This window comes from Hylobates moloch, unplaced genomic scaffold, assembly GCF_009828535.3.
Source record: "Hylobates moloch isolate HMO894 unplaced genomic scaffold, HMol_V3 SCAFFOLD_1, whole genome shotgun sequence".
NCBI lineage: Eukaryota > Metazoa > Chordata > Mammalia > Primates > Hylobatidae > Hylobates > Hylobates moloch.
In genome coordinates, this window is record NW_026652276.1 from 8,419,131 (window position 1) to 8,439,565 (window position 20,435).

The 20,435-nt window shown below is 48.3% G+C and overlaps 1 protein-coding gene across 3 annotated transcripts in view; it reads right to left on the reverse strand.

The window, feature by feature from the left end:
- Positions 1–12,667, reverse strand: part of SAG (S-antigen visual arrestin) — a 43,093-nt gene extending 30,426 nt beyond the window's left edge. For all 3 annotated transcript variants that reach the window (XM_058437094.1, XM_058437099.1, XM_058437097.1), the window contains exons 1-3: positions 12,578–12,667; positions 7,798–7,928; positions 1,018–1,078 (exon numbers count right to left, since the gene is read on the reverse strand). In XM_058437094.1, the coding sequence (XP_058293077.1) occupies positions 1,018–1,078; positions 7,798–7,872 (136 nt within the window). In that variant the 5' untranslated portion in view covers positions 7,873–7,928; positions 12,578–12,667. The remainder of the gene's footprint in view (positions 1–1,017; positions 1,079–7,797; positions 7,929–12,577) is intronic.
- Positions 12,668–20,435: the final 7,768 nt, after the last annotated feature.

Below are 20,435 nucleotides of genomic sequence, written 5' to 3' on the forward strand. Positions count from 1 at the left end.
TGCTGCTGGGTACAGTGGCTCATGCCTGTAATCTCAGCACTTTGGGAGGGTAAGGCAGGCAGATCACTTGAGCTCAGGAGTTCAAGACCAGCCTGGGTAACATGGCAAAACTCCATCTCTGCAAAAAATACAAAAATTAGCCAGGTGTGGTGGCACATGCCTGTAGTCTCAGCTACTAGGGAGGCTGAGGTCGGAGGATTGCTTGAGCCCAGGAGGCGGAGGTTGCAGTGAGCCAAGATCTCGCCACTACATTGAACGTAATGGCAAAAAACTGCAATTACCTTTGCACCAACCTAAAATATTTTAGCCATTTTGGTAGGTGTATAATAAGCTCTCACTGCAACTTTAATCTGTATTTCCCTAGTGGCTAATGATACCAAAGATGTTTTCACGTGCTTGCTTGTCTTCGTGTATCTTCTTTGATGAAATGTCTCTTCCTGTCTTTCCCCCGTTTTCTCATGGGATCTTGCTTTTTGTACTGCTGAGTTCTGAGCGTTCTTCATACATTCCAGACATGAGTCCTTTGTCTCCTCACACTCTTTAAAATTCTTTCCAGCTGGACACGGTGGCTCATGCCTGTAATCCCAGCACTTTGGGAGGCCGAGGCGGGTGGATCACCTGAGGTCAGGAGTTTGAGACCAGCCTGACCAACATGGTGAAACTCCGTCTCTCCTACAAATACGAAATTAGCTGGGTGTGGTGATGCATGCCTGTAATCCCAGCTACTTGGGAGGCTGAGGCAGGAGAATCACTTGAACCCGGGAGGCAGAGGTTGCAGTGAGCCGAGATTATGCCACTGCACTCCAGCCTGGGCAACAAGGGCGGAACTCCATCTCAAAAAAATAAAAATAAAAATAAATAAAATTGTTTCCAATCAGCCAGTGGCACCTCACTGATGTTTTAATTTGCATTTCTTTATTTAGATTATTAGCAAGGCCAATTTTTAAAAATACAAAGTGAGCAGTTATCTGCGACTTAAAGGAAAACCCGCATTACAATTTTCTCCAAGCAACTTACCCACAGGCTGGACTTGGCTGACATGGTCTATGTAGTCTCTCTTCCCCAGGTAGATGGTCACCTGCAAGAAGAACAGGTGTGGGTCTAAGGGCCAAAGAATGCTAAGCTAAGGCATCCATGATAAAAACCAGCAGCAGCCCGGGCGCGGTGGCTCACGCCTGTAATCTCAGCACTTTGGGAGGCCAAGGCAGGCGGATCATGAGGTCAGGGGTTTGAGCCTGGCCAATATGGTGAAACCCCATCTCTATTAAAAAAAAAATACAAAAATTAGCTGGGCATGGTGGCGCATGCCTGTAGTCCCAGCTACTCAGGAGGCTGAGGCAGGAGAATCACTTAAACCTGGGAGGTGGAGGTTGCAGTGAGCCAAGAGCACGCCACTGCACTCCAGCCTGGGCAACAGAGTGAGACTCCATCTCAAAAAAGAAAAAAAAAAAAGAAAATTATGTAAATGAGACTCTTGCCATCCATTTGCATGTTAAATCTTTTATTTTCAGCTGTGGAATGAAAGGTAGCCCCTCTTTGTTACAAGAACTTCTGGACAGGCCGGGTGTGGTGGCTCACCCCTGTAATCCCAGCAGTTTCGGAGGCTGAGGCGGGCGGATCACCTGAGGTCAGGAGTTTGAGACCAGCCTGGCCAACATGACGAAACCCTGTCTCTACTAAAAACACAAAAATTAGCCAGGCATGATGGTATATGCTTGTAATCCCAGCTACTCGAGAGACTGAGGTAGGAGAATTGCTTGAGCCTGGGAGGTGGAGGTTGCAGTAAGCAGAAATCGTGCCACTGCACTCCAGCCTGGGTGACAGAGCAAGACTCTGTCTCGAAAAAAAAAAAAAAGAATTTCTGGACAGAACAAAGAGGTAGGAGTTCTGGAGAAGCCCCTGAAATCCCACCAGGTGAACTACTGCACAGGTAGACCTAAAGCCATGCCCTGAGGGAGCTGGGTGGGGAGGGGATGGCCACTATCTGGGCCCACAGGCCCTGGCCCTGTCCTTTCCTGGCAGCAAAGGTCTCTATCCACTTATGGGAGAGCAGGGTTGGGTTCCCCAGCCCTCAGCACTTTAACCCATAGGACTGTGCCTTGGTGGTAGTAACCCGGAGTCTCTGCACATCTTTAAGCATCTACTGCAGAGTCTAGTACACACAGGGATTCAGTGTTTGCCAAGTGCACCAATGAATGAGAGCACACTCTTTCACTGAGCGTGGCCCCCTTGGCTGGCCCCCTTCTTCGAATAAATATTTTGAATTCCAGGAATGGCCTAAATCATTTTTGTTGGCATTAAGTCCTCTCCTATACGCTCCCCTTTCACCCATATCAGATGTCCTGAAGCATAGCCCTGTGCCCTCTAGGTTACTCGCATAAATGATGCTGAAGTGACTTCAAGCGAATACCACTGGAACCCTGGTTTACAGAGAAGATTCCGTAGGAAACCTTATACTCGAGCACTAAGCATGTTTGGGAGGCCTCACTAGCCTGGGTGGTGTGGAAGCCTGGCATCTGAGAGGAGCGGGCTGACCGGGACACACACTGCTACCTGCTGGTTCCTGCAGTGCGTCTCAGGCTGGAGTGCAGTAGCACTATCTCAGCTCACTGCAACCTCTGCTTCCCAGGATCAAGTGATCCTCTCACCTCAGCCTCCCAGGTAGCTGGGACTACAGATGCATACCACCAAGCCCAGCTAATTTTTTATATTTTTTTGTAGAGACAGGGTCTTGCCATGTTGCCCAGGCTGGTCTCAAACTCCTGGGCTCGAGCAATCCACCCACCTCAGCCTTCCAAAGTGCTGGGATTACAGGCATGAGCCACCACTGTACCTGGCTATTTCTTGTGATTTCTTTCACATCTGCCTACACCTTAGCAAAGAGCCCCCTTTAAAAACTCTCCGCTGGTCAGGTACAGTGGCTTATGCCTGTAATCCCAGCACTGAGAGACCAAGGTGGGAAGGATCGCCTGAAGTCAGGAGTTCAAGCCTGGGCAACAAAGTGATACCCCCTCCTCTACCCCCTGCCATCTCTCCAAAAAAAAAAAAAAAGATTAGCCTGGCAAGGTGGTGCCTGCTTGTAGTCCCAACTACTTGGGAGGCTGAGGAAGGAGGATCACTTGAGCCTAGGAGGTTGAGGCTGCAGTGAGCTATGATCGTGCCGTTGTACTCCAACCCTGCTCTCCCACAAAGGGGGCAAAGAGATCTTCACTGGTCTCCAGAGTAAGACCCTGTCTCAAAAAAAAAAAAAAAAATTCTCCTCATATCAACCAATTTGGAGGCTGCCTTGCAGGAATGGTAACTATGACATTGCTATTCTGCTGCTCAGTGTCTACCGCCTGCTCACTCCTTCTCTGTGGAATAAACTCCAGTGCCTTGTGCGTGGCCACCTGAGAGCATCCTCTCTAACAGCTCCGCTCTTCCCCGGGCTCTGGCCACAGCGACTCTGCCACAGCTCCCCCAAACACCACAGATTTGTGCCTCTGTTCCTATTGTTTCCACGGTAAGGAAGGCCCTTCTGCTGCACTTTCACCTGGGGGCAATCCTACCCACGCTTCAGGGGACACCTCAGGGTCCCCGTCTCTCCCTTTGCCCAGCCACCCTGGCTTTTGGTGCCCTGGGAGCATGTGGCTTGCGACCCCACCTTAGCGTGCAGCACACTGTGTTCTGGGTGCTCTTGCAGGGGCCTGTATCCTTTGCTAGACTTCGCCTGTCAATTAGGCAAATACTGCTTCCATCCATCCCACACATGGTTACGGAGGCCCCAGCAGCTGCTGGCTACTGAAAATAAAAACCGAAGAAGACATCCCCTTGGTCCCCAAGGTTCCTGCTCTTTGGTTGGGAGCCCAGCAAGTGAACTGGCAATTGTGCCCCTGGAATAAATGCCAGGGCAAAGGCTGGTGGGGAGGAAGCCCTAGGGAAGGGCAGTGAGGAGGGAAGGAGAGAAGGAAGGCTCTTGCTTTCAGAGGAGACTCTACCTGGTGGACAAATGGCATAGCCAGGGGACAGGGGATGGTTGAGGGCATGCTCTCTGAGCAAAATGTATACAAAGCCCGGGGCCCCGAGAACGCTTCCGGAACTGCCAATGGCTTCACCGTGCCACCGAATGGGGATGCAGGCTACTGCTGCTGAAATGGTCTCATAGGACGTGGCCCTAAAGAACCTCAGAAGACGTTGAAGCGTTTTAAGCAGGATGAAAGACTTGAATTAAACAGTATTTAGAAAAGCTAAATAGAGAAATAGCTTTTGGAAGAATTAAATAGCATTTAGAGTGCTTATCATGTATCAGGGGCCAAGCTAAGCACTTTGACCACATGGTTTCACTTAATCCTCACAGTAACTCAATGAGATGGGAATGGAGCCCATTTTATAGAAGGGAGCACTGAGATTTAGCTCATACCAGCAGCAAAGTGGAGAATGGATCGGCAAGGGGAGAACCAGTTAGGCAGCCTGACCGTGGTGCAGATGAGGGGGACTGCAGAGTGGATGGGAGAGATGAGGGTAGGTATTTCTTCTCTTCCAAAAGGTTTGGCTGCAAGGGAAGAAGAACTAGAAAGGATATAGGGTCGAGGGTAGCTGGTGGTTGTTCTTAAGGTGCACGAGGTCAGTACTTATTTATTTATTTATTTATTGAGACAGAGTTTCGCTCTTGTTGCCCAGGCTGGAGTGCAATGGCGCCATCTCAGCTCACTGCAACCTCCGCCTCCCAGGTTCAAGCGATTCTCCTGCCTCAGCCCCCGAGAAGCTGGGATGACAGGCGTGCGCCACCACACCCAGCTGATTTTTGTATTTTTAGTAGAGATGGGGTTTCTCCATGTTGGCCAGGCTGGTCTCGAACTCTTGACCTCAGGTGATCCGCCTGCCTTGGCCTCCCAAAGTGCTGGGATTACAGGCATAAACCACCGCACCCAGCTGGTACTTATTTTTATGCTCAGACAAAGTACTAGCAGAGAGGAGAGGCTGCAGACACAGCCAGACCAATGGCTGAGGCCCCTGAGGAGGTGCCCAACCATGAAACCCAGAGGGTAAGAGGTGGTGAACCTCAGATGGGCGCAAACTACCCCTTCCACTGCAACAGGAAGGACAGGGGCAGGTAGAGAAGTGGGTGATGTGAGACTGTAGCCAGCCTTCGGGGGCCCATCCAACAGCCACACACCACTTCTTCCTGGATAAAAGCCGCCAACTGTGTTCAGGGACCACCATCTTCCACCAGGCTGTGTGCTCAGAGGAGGCCAGCTCCAGGGAACGATTTTTTTTTTTTTTTTTTTTGAGACGGAGTCTCGCTCTGTCACCCAGGCTGGAGTGCAGTGGCGCAATCTCGGCTCACTGCAAGCTCCGCCTCCCGGGTTCACGCCATTCTCCTGCCTCAGCCTCTCCGAGTAGCTGGGACTACAGGCGCCCGCCACCACGCTCGGCTAATTTTTTGTATTTCTAGTAGAGACGGGGTTTCACCGTGGTCTCGATCTCCTGACCTCGTGATCTGCCCGCCTCGGCCTCCCAAAGTGCTGGGATTACAAGCGTGAGCCACCGCACCCGGCCTAGGGAACGATTCTTGATTGGCCTGATTCACTATGATCATCTAATTCTTCTGGCTTGGGATTGGTTTACGGTGGGCATGTGACCCAGTTTTGGCCAATGAGATATGAGAGAAGAGGATTGGGAAGGATTTCCTGACGCTTACAAGAGACCCCAGGAAACCACAGCCTCTTCATTCTGGATGTTGTCAAGTGGGGGTGAGACGCCAGGAGCGGGGGCAGTCATTTAGCCACCTGCTGGAGGATGAAGGTCAAAGAAGAGGGCAGCGTCGGGAGAATCACAGAGAAATGGGCTCAGAACACTGGCACACCATGCCTGGGGCCACACAGACGTCGCTGGCAAAATGATCTGAATACATGAGACAGGAATTGAATTCTCTTTTCCCCCCTGTGAGGACTTATCTGCAAAAACCATCTACATTTCTTGGTGGAAAGGATGTCTATCTAGGAGCGAGGGGAAAACAACGTGGGAAACCCACACGAGTGGTTTCCTCTTCAGCCAGAAGTTGAGATAAAATGAACTGGAAAGTTACAACCTGGGAAAGAGCTTGGAGAACGAAAGAATCAGGGTACTTGATTAAAATGACCGAGTTCCTTAACTAGGAGAGGAGAAGGCAGAAAGCACACAGGCAAAGCCGGACCTCCTGGGTGGCACGGTAAGGATGGGTAGGTTCTTTGGACCCCATACGGGGGTTCAGAAGTCAGCCACAATGGGCCAGACATGGTGGCTCACACTTGTAATCTCAGCACTTGGGGAGGCCAAGATGGGCAGATCACCTGAGGTCAGGAGTTCGAGACCAGCCTGGCCAACATGGTGAAACCCTGTCTCTACTAAAAATACAAAAATTAGCTGGGCGTGGTGGCGCATGCCTGTAGTCCCAGCTACTAGGGAGGCTGAGGCAGAATTGCTTGAACCCGGGAGGCGGAGGTTGCAGTGAGCCGAGATCACACCACTGTACTCCAGCCTGGGTGACAGAGTGAGACTTTGTCTCGAAAAAAAAAAAAAAAGCCAGAACGATGGCGAGCTACCCTGTCCAGTAGGGTAGCCACTGCTTAAGGTGGCTCCCGGACACCTGAAATATGGCCATTCCAAATTGACATGTTCTGTAAACACAAAATACACATCAGATTTCAATAATTCTTCTATTATTATTTATGAGTTGAACTGATAGTTTTTTGGATATAATGGGCTAAAATAAAATATAGCATCAAAATGAATTTCACCTGTTTCTTCTTACTTTTTAAATGTGGCTACTAGAAAATTTAGAATTACATATGTGGCTTGCACTGGATGGTGCTGAGCTAGATTTTTGGCCCATAAGAAGCTGTCGAGTGGAGCTATCCACAGAGGATGGACAGTGGACCCTCTCCCATGCCAGGAAGTTCATGGGCACATCTGGAGCATCTAATGTGTCCCTGGAGAGTGGTGGAAAGGGGGCAGACTGGGGCATGTTCCCTTATCCAGTGGCCCTGCAGGCCCAGCTGAGGCTTGAGAGCCCCCGGGTGGGGTAGGTGCACGGAGAAGAAGGAGTCACATTGATCATTGTCTGGGTTTTACCCAGGCAGGTGACACAATAGATAGACAAAAGGCCAAGGGCATCACAAGTACTGACAAAACAGTGTTTAAATAACAGTGTTTAAATAGTAAGTCAAGGGTTCAAGGCCGGCTAGGAAAAGTAGAGGTGGGGGGTGACAGTATGGGGATTGAGGGATTGGGAGAAAACTGAGGGTCATAGGACTAAAGTCTTGATGAGATTGAAGAGAAGCTCTATTTCTGCAGTTCATTCACTCATTTATATCTCAGTGATCATCCATCTTAGACAGAGATGAAAACAGACACAAAGCTTCCCTGGCCCTCACAGGGTTTGTTTGTTTTTTATTTGAGACAGAATCTCCCTCTGTTACCCAGGCTAGAGTGCAGTGGCACGATCTGGGCTCACTGCAACCTGTACCTCCTGGGTTCAAGTGATTCTTGTACCTCAGCCTCCCAAGTCTAGGATTACAGGTGCCTGCCACCATACCCAGCTAATTTTTGTATTTTTGGTAGAGATGGGTTTTGCCATGTTGGCCAGGCTGGTCTCGAACTCCTGGCCTCAAGTTATCCCGCCTCGGCCTCCCAAAGTGCTGGGATTACAGGCATGAGCCACCGCGCCCTGGCCCTCAAAGAGTTTTGATGTTGATCATGACTACACTATACTTGAAAAAGCTCCATTTTTTTAAAAACAATAATTTCTATCAAATCACTCACTTGTGCACCACTCACCGATTTGTCCCGGGAGATCTTCTTGAAGATAACATGGTTCGGTTCGGACTTGCTGGTCTTCCCGCTGGCTGCCATGTTATCTGTCCCTGGCAACTTCTACCACCTCGGGGTGTTGGTCAGGTGTTAGAGGGCTGGAGAAAGGTAAGACAATCCTAAATATCAAGTCAAGAACATCCTGGTTATGAAACCGACTCATGAGATCCTGTGCATCCTCACCATGCCCTTCTACCGGCTTCAACGTCCGAGTTTCATCGATGAGTCTTTGCTTAGTTTGTATTTTACTGCGGCATGCTTTGGGGTGTTTTCAATATTTTATTTCTCTTGGTAAGCTTCAAACATTTCTCAGTACACCTCACCAGGGAGTCTAGCTAGATTCCAACGAGGTTTTACCTTCTGGTGTTATCACACTTAGCCAGGTTGAATTTAAAGTTCTATCGTGACTGTGTCTAATGGCAAATAAATCAGAAAAGTTCCTGAAAACCACAGTATAACCACTTCACAAAGACTGTTTTCAAGAAGATACTAGTGGCCAGGTACTGTGGCTCACACCTGTAATCTCAACATTTTGGGAGGCTCAAGCGAGAGGATCATTTGAAGCCAGGAGTTGGAGACTGGCCTGGGCGACATAGCAAGATCCTATCACTTTTTTTTTTTTTTTTTTTAAAGAATATATTAAAATCCCAAAAGTTCTATTCAGCAATTCCTACTAAGAGATAGCCACTCTGTTTTACAATTAAGAGGCCATATTAGTGGTCTGGAATTAAACATACTCTGAGGTTTTTGTTTTTTTTTTTTAAGATACAGGATCTCGTTCTGTTGCCCAGGCTGGAGGGCAGTGCCACAATCATAGCTCACCACAGCCTCGAACTCCTGGGCTCGTGATCCTCCTGCCTCAGCCTGCTGAGCAGCTAGGACTACAGGTGTGTGACACCATGCCTAGCTAATTTATTTTTGTTTTTGTTTTTTTTTGTAGAGACTGGGTCTGACTGTATTGCTCAAGTTGGTCTCAAATTCCTGGCTTCAAGTGATCCTCCAGCTTCAGCCTCCTGAGTCACTGGGACTATAGGCATGCGCCACTGCACCTGCTCACTCCAAGTCTCCTTAAATAGCAACCAAGTCTTATGGAAACCACGCAGAAAAGGTGAAGGCAGGACATACTGTCTGCATGAAAATGCCCATCCTTGCTCTTCCCCACACCTGCCCCAGGTTTCTGAGAAGGTTTTGGCCTGTGGTGGTCACATACCTTGTGATTTGTCACCAACCAGGTAGGAAGGGCCGGGTGGCAAGGAGAGGGTCTCTATGCTCTGAGACGATGAATAGCCAGCCCCTGTTCTGAGCAAGCTGGTACCGTCTCACCAGATGAGCCTGCAGAGGAACCGCTGAGGCTCCTGGCCTACGTATGTTGGGAATTTGTAGGGGATCTATCGAGGATGCCCAGCATCCAGGTCTCAATGTCTAAAAGCCAAATCCCACTTAAGGAGCAGAGTTGGATTAGTGCTGAGACAGTGAACTGGTAGTTTCAGCAGTTCTAAGCATTAAGCAACACCCCCCCGGGCCGGTCTCCATACGGAGGGTTTCACAGATGTGTGAGTCACCCGGCTGACTTGGGGAAGGTTGGTGGGAGGGCCAACAGCTAAATGAAAGCTACTTTTTCTTCTAAACCTCTTTGGATTCTGGAAATAGACTGATTATCCCTTCATTCCCGGGCATTGCCAGGACAGGAAGAGATTTGATTAAACTCAGCAGGCATCTAATGCGACCTTGGGGGTGGGGACTAAACAAAAAGGTCAAGGAGAAATGTCAACCTCAAGATGAACCTGGCGTTATGCAAGCCAAGCTGGATCTGTCTCTCTCCTCCACCCGGTCCTACTGATTGATGGCTTCAGGAGTCCTGTTGATCCCCTCAATGTCTCTGGAACCTGTCTGCGTCCTCCCATCCCCAGCACCGCCTTTACTTCCCAGGACCGGAGTGATTCCCCACTGTCTGACTACATCTATTTCTTTTCTTTTTGTTGTTTTGTTTTGTTTTTTTGTTTTGAGATGGAGTCTTGCTCTGTCTCCCAGGCTGGAGTGCAGTGGTACAGTCTCAGCTCACTGAAACTTCTGCCTCCCAGGTTCAAGTGATTCTCCTGCCTCAGCCTCCAGAGTAGCTGGGAATACAGGTGCCTGCCACCACACTCAGCTAATTTTGTATTCTTAGTAGAGACAGGGTTTCACTATGTTGGCCAGGCTGGTCTCAAACTCCTGACCTCAGATGATCCACCTGCCTCGGCCTCCCAAAGTGCTGGGATTACAGGCGTGAGTCACCACACCCAGCCGACTACATTTATTTCTACCCTCCAAGCCCTTTTCCACACAGAGGCAGAGAGACCTTCCGAGCCTGGACCTGTCACCCCTCGCTTACAATCACCCATTGCTCTTAGAATGCAGGCAAAAAGCTTGCAGCCTCTGGAACCTCCACCTGCCTTTCCTTCCACGCCGTCTGCCACGCCTCCTCCTTCCCACTATTCTTTCTGCCTGGAACAAGCCTCTTCTCTCTCCACTTTGTTGACTCTTCTTGGCCTTTCAAATTTTTGACCAGGAGTCACTTCCTCAGGGGAGCTATCCCCAACCTCCAGGACCAGATTGGAGGCACGCTTGCATTTTACTCTTTTTTTTTTTCCTTTTGAGATAGAGTCTCACTCTGTTGCCTGGGCTGGAGTGCAGTGGTGTGATCTCGGCTCACTGCAGCCTCCGCCTCCTGGGTTCAAGCGATTCTCCTGTCTCAGCCTCCCGAGTAGCTGGGATTACAGTTGTGAACCAGCACGCCCAGCTAATTTTTGTATTTTTAATACAGATGGGGTTTCGTCATGTTGGCCAGGTTGGTCTCGAACTCCTGGCCTCCTGAAGTGCTGGGATTATAGGCATGAGCTACCGTGCCTGGCCACATTTCACTCTTGCTTGGGAATTATTCTACAGTCTCTCTTCCCTCACTGGAGTCCAGGCTCCATGAGGGCAGGGCCTAGGCCATTTCATTTCCTTCACTTTTGTCTTCACAGTGCCCAGAATAATGCCTGCTCCCAAGAACATTCAGGGAATGGATGGAGGGGACTCTGTGACCACTAACACACTTACATGGGGGACTGACTTGGGAATGAAACAAGTATATGCAGAAAGCCTGTTCTGACGATTGGGGTATCAGCATCCACCCAAACATTCCAATGGCTTCCCATCTAAGTCTGGACAATGCTTGCCAGGTCTGGCATGCTCTGCCCCCCTTTATCTCTGACTTTATTTCTCACCACTCTCTCCCTTGCCCACTTTGCTCCAGAGTACTGAGCCTGTTTTCTTTTCTTTTAGAGACAGGGTCTGGCTCTGTCACCCAGGCTGGAGTGCAGCAGTGCCATCATAGCTCACTACAGCTTTGAACTCCTGGGCTCAAGCGCTCCTCCTGCTTAAGCCTCCCGAGTAGCTAGGACTACAGGCACGTGCCACCGCACCCAGCTAATTCTTTAACTTTTTTCTAGAGATGGGGGTCTTGCTATGTTGCTCAGGCTGGTCTCGAACTCCCGACCTCAACTGATCCTCTCACCTCAACCTTCTAAAGTGTTGGGGTTACAGACATGAGCCACCACCACTGGCCTGCTTTTCTTTAAACCTCTGTCTAGGCCTTTCGACTTGCTATTTCCTCTCCTGGAACACTCTTCCCACAGCCAGCCACATGGCTCACTCCTTCAATTGCTTTGAGTCTTTACTTCAATGTCATCCTATCCTTAGCATACTCTATGGTTGGCCTCACCATACCTGAACTGCAAACCCCCTATTTTAAAACACAAAGATTATTCATTGGTGCTAAAACCATTAGGCGAAGAGTTGGTGGGAAAATGACTGTAGGACTAAAGCGATGCCACATGGATCATGGTGTCATCCCAAGGTGCACAGCAGATGCCATGGTCAATCTTAGCATTGCCGGTGGTGTCAGCCACATGGGATGTGTCCCCTTGGGTTAACTTGAATCCAGGAGCCTTCAGACATCATTTCTAGTTTATCGGAAATACAAGGAACGAGCTACATGACACAAGTGAGCTGCCAGACAAATCCAACAAACAGTGCCATAGAAATGGGTAGGCTGGGTGCAGTGGCTCACGCCTGTAATCCTAGCACTTTGGGAGGCTGAAGCGGATGGATCACCAGGTAGGAGTTTGAGACCAGCCTGGCCAACATAGTGAAACTCCGTCTCTACTAAAAATACAAAAATTAGCCAGGTGTGGTGGTGGGCACCTGTAGTTCCAGCTACTCAGGAGGCTGAGGCAGAAGAATTGCTTGAACCTGGGAGGGGAGGTTGCAGTGAGCCAAGATCGTGCCACTGCACTCTAGCCTAGGTGACAGAGCGAGACTCCATCTCAAAAAAAAAAAAAAAGAAAGAAAAGAAAAGAAAAGAAATGGGGTTTACTAGATTAAAAGATGCTAAGGCACTTGAGACCCGGATGTCATGTGCAGCTCCAGACTGAATACACAACTGGTCAAAAACGATGTGTAGGACATTTTGGGTTCATTGGGAAAATCTGACTATGGTAAAATGCCTGAAGTAGAAAGGTGAGAGATTGTGACAGAATCAACAAGACTGTGGAATGGTATGCATAGCATGTCCACGTTTTGAAAACACACAGAGACTATGTATTTGTGTATACATACATATATGTACATTTACACACACAGGCATATACACACAAGCATATTTACACACATACATGCATGTTCGTATGCATGCTATACTTATGCATACTTTGCAAGAATATACCTTAAGCTAACACTGGTAGTCTCTGTGTAGTGGAGATGGTAGGCTTTGTGTCAATTTTCTTGTCTGTAATTTTTCACATTTTCTCCTATGATCATTTACTGCTCCTATAATAGAAAGGTTAAAATACAAAACTGTATTATATATTATAAGTGAGGTGTGGTGGCTCACGCCTGTAATCCCAGCACTCTGGAAGGCCGAGGCTGGAGGATGGCTTGAGCCTGGGAGGTTGAGGCTGTAGTGAGCCATGATCACACCACTGTATTCCAGCCTGGGCAACAGAGCGAGTCCTTGTCTCAAAAAAACAAAACAAAACAAAACAAAACAAAACAAAACAAAACAAAACAAAACCATAAATAGGGCCAGGCACAGTAGCACACTCCTGTAATCTGAGCACTTTGAGAGGCCGAGGCAGGTGGATCGCTTGAGCACAGGAGTTTGAGAACAGCCTGGGCAACATAGTGAGACCCTATCTCTATAAAAAGTAAACAAAATTAGCCAGGTCTGGTGGTGTGTGCCTGTGGTCCCAGCTACTTGGGAGGCTTATGCCAGAGGATTGTTTGGGCCTGGGATGTTGAGGTTATAGTGAACCGTGAGCATGTCACTGTATTCCAGTGTGGGCAACAGAACGAGACCCTGTCTCAAAAAAAAATTGCTGTGGCCAGGCACAGTGGCTCACACCTGTAATTCCAGCACTTTGGGAGGCCGAGGTGGGCGGATCACCTGAGGTCAGGAGCTTGAGGCCAGGCCAACATGGTGAAACCCTGTCTCTAATAAAAAAAAAAAAAAAAAAAAAAAAAAAAAAAAAAAAGCTGGTCATGGTGATGTGTGTAATCCCAGCTACTTGGAAGGTTGAGGCAGAAGAATCACTTGAACCCAGGAGATGGAGGTTGAAGTGAGCCAAGATCGCACCACTGCACTCCAGCCTAGGCAACAGAGCCAGACTCCATCTCAAAAAAAAAAAAAAAAAACAAAGGGGAAAAAATGACTAGGGTGCTCCTTTCAGTGTCCCCATCAGAGGGCTGCCCTGAGCTGAGGCTGCAGGACCCAGGCCCAGTTTGCAGCTGTGAGTGCTTCCAGATTCCCCCATTCTCCTGCTGCTTCATCGTTCCCGGCTGCTGGAAGGCACAGATCGGCAGATCTTAGTCACTGCCCTGCCAATGCCGTGTAGGTGGGGAAATCTGGGTGGACTGGATGACAGATATCACTCTTTTTGGAAATGTTATTCCCAACTCTTGGTCTGTGATTTTTTCTCTTCTTGGTGGAGAAATGAGAAAAATAAGGACACTCTTGTGAGTTTTTCTGGGAGCCAAACTTATTCAATATAAAGGACTGTCCTTTAGAGATTATGAGCTTTTTAATTTTTTGGTATTAAAATATCCTTCTTCAGCCAGGCATGGTGGCTCATGCCTGTAATCCCAGCACTTTGGGAGGCTGAGGCGGGCAGATCACTTGAGGTAAGGAGTTCGAGACCAGCCTGGCCAACATGGTGAAACCCCTTCTCTATGAAAAATACAAAAATTAGCCGGGTGTGGTGGTAGGTGCCTGTAATCCCAGCTACTTGGGAGGCTGAGGCAAAGAATCACTTGAACCTGGGAGGTGGAGGTTGCAGTGAGCCAAGACTGCATTCCAGCCTGGGTGACAGAGTGATACTCTATCTCAAAAAAAAAAAAAAAAGTCATTCTTCTTCTTCTTGCCCTCTATCTTTATTGAGATATATATATGAAACAGGTGAATTTTGAAATAGAGATAGACATAGATGAGTGCAGGCAGATACATATAGAGAGATAAAATATATCTATTTAATAACCAACAAAATTCACCCATTTTGAGTGTACAGCTTGATGAGTTTTGGTCATCATATACATTGTGTAACAATCACTGTGATCAATTCCACCACTCCCCAAAGTTCCCTGTACCCATTTCCTTCAACTCCTCCATCCACCCTCCTGCCCCAGGCAATCACAGATCTGCCTTCTGTCATTAGCTCTGCATTTTCTACAATTTTGTTATGAAATTTTAAAGCACAGAAAAGTTAGAACAATACAATAGACACCCACACAGTCAACCTCAAGACTTGACACTTAACATTTTGCTGCCTGCAATCCTCTATGTCTATCTCTGTTTTTTCCCTTTTTAACCATCTGAACATACATGCAGACATCATGACACTTCACCCATATTTCAAAATGCAGCTCCTAAGCATAAGGACAAAAATGTCCTTTCTTTTTGTGAAATAATAATCAAGAGTATATGGTAGTTTAGAAAAAAGTCCCTACTTGGCAAAAATTAAAAGCTGGCAATCTTCCCCTAGATTTATTTTTGAGAATTACTGGTCTATGAATTCTCAAAGTCTGGGAACCGGTGGCTATAGCATGCTTGTTTCTCTGGGGTTGGCTTCCAGTGAGACAATACTATGAACCCTGTGTTTCATCTCCAAACACTAAACACAGCAGCCGGCTTGCCGGGCAGGGGAGGTGGGGGTGGGGTGGAGACATCCAGCTAAGAGGCTTATGGGCTTTGGGGTGGGGTTGTCGTCTTAAGGGTTTACTGGGGCACATGCACGAGGAAAATGGGTACACTCTGCTAAACATCAGCTACAAAATGAAAATCTTGTGTCCTCATTGCCATGGTTTTACTGAAGCAGAGAACACCTGGGCGGTTTGAGGTATCTATAAAGAGTGCCAGGGAATCGGAGCTTTTAAAAGTCACCTTATTTCCAACATGTATCTCCTAGACTTAGTCAATCAGTTTAAACAATAGAGGGCTGTTTTGGGTTGGGCTGGCTAATAATATCTGAAATCATAAACGCAATCCTGTGGGTTCACAAGGTAATCAGAGACCTTTAAAAAAAATCACTTTGTTCCCATTCCATCCCTTACTTTGATCTCCTCTGTTAACTTCCCCAATAAGTTACTGAATGCTTCCAAGGATGGGGAAATCACTACTTTGTTGTATATCCATCTTTTTTTCAAATAGCATAAAGAGTGAAAAAACTATTATTTACTAATTATTAGTATTTACTATTATTTACTAGTATTATTTACTAATTATTAGAATTAGTAAATTATGATTTACCAACACTAAATTATTAGTATAAAGAGTGAAAGATTATGTTAGGATGGAATTGGCTTCCCTTCTGCTTCTCTCCATTGCTCCAAGTTAATCTCTCTTCCACATGTGAATCCTTCCATGATTAGCCTTGTAGGCACTGAAACCCTCTCACCACCCTGTCCCACCCCTAGACAGATTTCCAATGTCTGTTGGGAGGCATCCTGCTGAAAATGGTACTTAATGTTGCAGGTTCCCATGTAATAGGAGCATGATGTACAAACAGCCCCAGATGGAGTCCTGGGTTCTTGGCCTACTGCTGAATCCATTGTGACCTTGAGGGAGTAGCCTGGCCTATTTCCTTTATCCATCTGTCTGAGGGGACCCCCCCAGCCTGCCTTGTCTTGCAAGGTGGAAAGATTCATGGAATGTGCAGATGGCCTTAAGAAGGTCAAGTCTTGTGCAGGAGGATCCTGATCAAGATTTTCTCTTGTCCTCTCCAGCAGTGAGGCTGACGTCTATCTTGTGTGCTTCTTCACCCTCTGGTCATGCCACCTGGGCCCCAACACTAAAGGGGGTACTGATGACGATGAGGTTGCTTCTACAGAAGAGTTGAGAGCCAACCACAAACCGAGGGCTTACCCTGGGATCCCTGGATGGGCTTCAGGATCTGTGAACCTAAGTTGCATGCAGAATTATGTAGATATGCCTTTTTCTGGGGAGAGGGCTCGCAAGTTTTCTTCAGATAGATCCACTGCTACTGATCAAAAAAGTCTGAAAAGCACTGATCCTCTTTCTTGTTGGAATTAGAAGGGGTGGTTGCACAACACTGTGAATTTATTAAATGCTGCTGAATTGTTTACTTTAAAATGGTTTATGTTATGTGAATCTCAATTTTTTTTTTTCTTTTGAGACACGGTCTTGCTCTGTTGCCCAGGCTGGAGGGCAGTGGCACCATCACGGCTCACTGCAGCCTTGACCTTTGGGGCTCAGGTGATCCTCCTGCCTCAGCCTCTTGAGTAGCTGGGATTACAGGGATGTGCCACCACACCCGGCTAATTTTTGCATTTTTAGTAGAGACAGGGTTTCATCATGTTACCCAGGCATGTCTCGAACTCCTGGCCTCAAGTGATCCGCCCACCTCAGCCTCCCGAAGTGTTGGGATTACAGGCGAGAGCCACCACGCCTGGCCTACTATTACATTTTTAAACGATTCTCTCTTCCTTTCAGCTAGTTATACTTTGGGACAATCTTGGGGCTGTTTTGGTTTGTTTTCCACTAATTCTACTACTATAGACCCACCATGTGCTAAGCACTCTATCGGGTGTAAAGCATATGATGGCCCTGAGATCTCCTTAGTCTCTCATGACCATCCGGGTGTACTCCTGGGGGCAACAGGACTTACGGCTTCCTAACTAGAAGCCAGGCTGTTTACAGTTGATCCTCTTACTGCCTGGCTCACAAGCATGCCTACCTATCCTCTCCTCACTGTAGTTCTCTGACAAAAATGAAGCCCAAAGCCAGAATTTGCCTGCCGTCATCTTCCTGTGCCTGGGGTCAGAGCAATCCACAGTGGGGACTGGGCCCACAGTCATGTGCAAGACTCATGTCCCTACTTGAGACATAAATGTATGCTTACGGAGAAGTCAGCCACATCCAGTGTGGGGCATTCAAAAAAAGCTCCGTAAGAATTACTGTTCTAGAATAAATACTCAGGTGATGGGGGAACAGCATGTAGACCCTGCTGCAGCCAGCTGCCCAGATGGCCGCCCCGTTCCCCTTGCTGTGCTCTCACTGCAGTGGGCTGCCTGTGCCATCCACGTTAGACGATGGAACGTTAAAAAGGTGACCCAAGGCCGGGCACAGTGGCTCACGCCTGTAACCCCAGCACTTTGGGAGGCTGAGGCGAGTGGATCACGAGGTCAGGAGATCGAGACCATCCTGGCTAACACGGTGAAACCCCATCTCTACTAAAAATACAAAAAAATTAGCCGGGCGTGGTGGCGGGCGCCTGTAGTCCCTGCTACTCGGGAGGCTGAGGCAGGAGAATGGCGTGAACCCGGGAGGTGGAGCTTGCGGTGAGCAGAGATCGCACCACTGCACTCCAGCCTGGGCGAAAGAGCAAGACTCCGTCTCAAAAAAAAAAAAAAAAAAAAGTGACCCAAGCAGAGTGACAAGGGCTTGCTTACACACGGATGTTTGCTTGCTTGCTTGCTGTGCCAGCTGTACCCCCAGCAGATGTGTGAACAAAGCCACCTCCACCATCCATTCCCACTAGGCCAGGCCAGCTGCCTCACAGAATCTTAGTAAATAATCATTGTCTTAAGCCATGAAGTTTGAGGTAGTGTGTTATGCAGCAAAAGCTAACTGGATTTTGTTTCAAACCAATCACAAGAAACACTGCTGCAACAATTAGGAACATTGGACTGGAGGGTGGGTGATACTGTCACTGTTAATTCTAGTAGGTTAATCACAGCCAGGTACCTTTGCCGATTTGGGTTGGGATGCATGGTAATTTTTTTTTTTTTTTTTTGAGACGGAGTCTCGCTCTTTCACCCAGGCTGGAGTGCAGTGGTGCTATCTCGGCTCACTGCAGGCTCCGCCCCCCAGGGTTCACGCCATTCTCCTGCCTCAGCCTCCCGCGTAGCTGGGACTACAGGCGCCTGCCACCTCGCCCAGCTAATTTTTTGTATTTTTAGTAGAAACGGGGTTTCACTGTGTTAGCCAGGATGGTCTCGATCTCCTGACCTCGTGATCCGCCCGCCTCGGCCTCCCAAAGTGCTGGGATTACAGGCGTGAGCCACCACGCCCGGCCGGGATGCATGGTAATTTATGGGTAAGACGACATGCTTGAAATTTGCGTTAAAATACCCTGGGGGGAAAGCATCAGAGGGCTGACTGAGACTGACAGGGCTGTTGAGTGGTGGGTACACTGGACTCATTAGAGACAATACTGTCCCCTTGGGTTCTGTTTTTCCTGGTTTGGATGTTCTCACTGTGCTCGCCAACTGCAGGTTAGAATATGAAGGCAACACGGTGCCGGGGAAGATTCACTAAGGAGCGGGGAAGGTTAAGAGGACAGGAACAGTTGGAGTATGCACAGAGAGGGAGGATCTGGAACACGCCAGGAAGGGTTGAGACCTGTTAGGAAAGCCAGCGTTCCTGGAGGCCCGAGAAGTCAAATTTTGCTTAAGTGAGGCAGCTAAGAATCATTCTGTGATTAGTCCTATCTTTTACTGGCAGGCACCACATACCTCATGCACTTTTACAGAATCTATGCAGATACAGGCATACCTCATTTTACTCAAGATTTCCAAAGGTTTTTTTTTTTTTTTTTTGAGACAGTCTTGCTCTGTCGCCCAGGCTGGAGTGCAATGGCACGATCTCGGCTCACTGCAACCTCTGCCTCCCGGGTTCAAGTGATTCTCCTGCCTCAACCTCCTGACTAGCTGGGACAACAGGCGTGCACTACCACGCCTGGCTAATTTTTTGTATTTTTAGTAGAGATGGGGTTTCACCATGTTAGCCAGGATGGTCTCAATCTCCTGACCTTGTGATCCGCCCGCCTCGGCCTCCCAAAGTGCTGGGATTTCCACAGTTTTTTGGATGAAAAATAGGAATTTCTAACATAAGCGGGACTTACTAAAGCAGGACCCAAGAGGAAAGGCCATGCGGAGGAGCACAGCCCATTCACTTCTGAAGGCACACCTTAGCATCACGCCTGCCCCTGTGGGCCTGGTGTGGCAGGCAGTGCTGAAGCAGGTGGGCCCAGGACTCTAGGACGAGGAGAACTGCTTGCTGAGCTGTTAAACGTTTCCCCATTTGCGAAATGGGGTACAATCCAGATTACAGAATTTGAGAGCCACAGATTTATTTGATTACTACCCAAGCCATCTTATAAAAACAAAAATGCCTGTGGTTTCTGTATCAAAGTAACCAGGCTTGGTACAAGCCAGTGTTATCACTGTCATTCTTGTCTCCTGGTGCTGGAAATAGGTATGAGTGGAAAGTCCACGTTTCAAAACATCTCATCAGGCCAGGTGCAGTGGCTCACGCCTATGATCCCAGCACTTTGAGAAGGCAGGCGGGTGGATTGTTTGAGTCCAGAGTTCGCGACAACCCTGGCCAATATGGCAAAACCCCATCTCTACTAAAAATACAAAGAAATGTGCCGAGCATGGTGACACGTGGCTGCAGTCCCAGTTAGGAGGCTGAGGTGGGAGGATCACCCAAGCCCAGGAGGTCAAAGTGGCAGTGAACTGAGACTGCGCCACTGCACTCCACTTGGGCGACCGGAATGAGACCCTGCCTCAAAAAAAAAAGAAGAAACTATTGTCCCAGCTACTCGGGAGACGGAGGTCGGGGGATCACTTGTGCCTGGGAGGCAGAGGCTGCAGTGAGCCAAGATTGCGCCACTCCACTCCAGCCTGGGTGACAGAGACCTTGTCTCAAAAAATAAAAATAAAAAAATAAAAAAAATAAGGCCAAACAAAAGTGGCTCCACTCCGGTACTCCTCGCACTTTGAGAGGCTGAGGCAGGAGGACTGCTTTTGGCACTGCTGTTGGAGACCAGCCTGCAACATATTGAGACCCCATCTCTATTAAAAATAAAATTAACCAGGCATGGTGGTGTGCTCAGGTTTAGGGAGTAGATCATTGGGCCTGGGAGGTCAAGGCTGCAATGAGCAGTGATCACACCACTGTACTCCAGCCTGGGCAGCAGAGCAAGACCCTGTCTCAAATAAATAAATACATACATACATACACCTATGCATGCCTCCTGCTCTGACCAACAAAACTAGCAGCTGGT